Source organism: Corvus brachyrhynchos, unplaced genomic scaffold (genome assembly GCF_000691975.1).
Source record: "Corvus brachyrhynchos isolate BGI_N302 unplaced genomic scaffold, ASM69197v1 scaffold191, whole genome shotgun sequence".
In the NCBI taxonomy this organism is placed as follows: Eukaryota; Metazoa; Chordata; class Aves; order Passeriformes; family Corvidae; genus Corvus; species Corvus brachyrhynchos.
The window spans coordinates 1,037,218-1,037,794 of record NW_008236487.1 but is presented as its reverse complement, the minus strand read 5'-3'; the positions used below and the strand labels follow the sequence as shown (position 1 = coordinate 1,037,794).

At 52.5% G+C, this 577-nt stretch overlaps 1 protein-coding gene across 1 annotated transcript in view; it reads right to left on the bottom strand.

The window, feature by feature from the left end:
* Positions 1-38: 38 nt before the first annotated feature.
* The window catches only part of WNT5B (Wnt family member 5B), a 13,650-nt gene continuing 13,111 nt past the window's right edge, over positions 39-577 (bottom strand). The window contains 1 exon segment of the mRNA XM_008643987.2: positions 39-575. Coding sequence (XP_008642209.1) covers positions 149-575 — 427 coding nt within the window. The 3' untranslated portion in view covers positions 39-148.

Here is a 577-nt window from a genome sequence, read left to right as displayed (position 1 = left end):
TTAGCTGGCCTGATGGGGGAAATTTCAAAACCAAGATGTCTCTTAAATAAGCTTCTTTAATTATTATCATCATCTGTTTATTTATACAAATATAAAATATATTTATATAGATTTATATAATATAGATTTGTCGCTTTGGTGGCTCCTTTCATTTACAGACATACTGGTCAACGATCTCTGTGCACTTTTTACACTTGACATAACAGCACCAGTGGAACTTGCAGTGGCAGCGCTCCACCTGCACGCTCTTGAACTGGTCGTAGCCCCGGCCGCAGCACATCAGCTCGCAGCCATCCATGCCCTCCGAGGTCTTGTTGCACAGCCGGCCCTGGGTGCCCAGGGAGCCGGTGGTCTCATTGCGGAGGCAATAGTCCGGGCTGGGGTCCACGTAGACCAGGTCCTCCTGGGTGGGCATGTTGAAGCGGTTGTTCACCAGCTCCAGCTTGCCCTTGCGGCTGATCCTCATGGCCGCGGCGCTGTCGTACTTCTCCTTCAGCAGGTCGCCCACCTTGCGGAAGTCAGCCAGCTGCAGCCAGCAGGTCTTGAGGCTGCACGAGCCCGACACGCCCTGGCACCT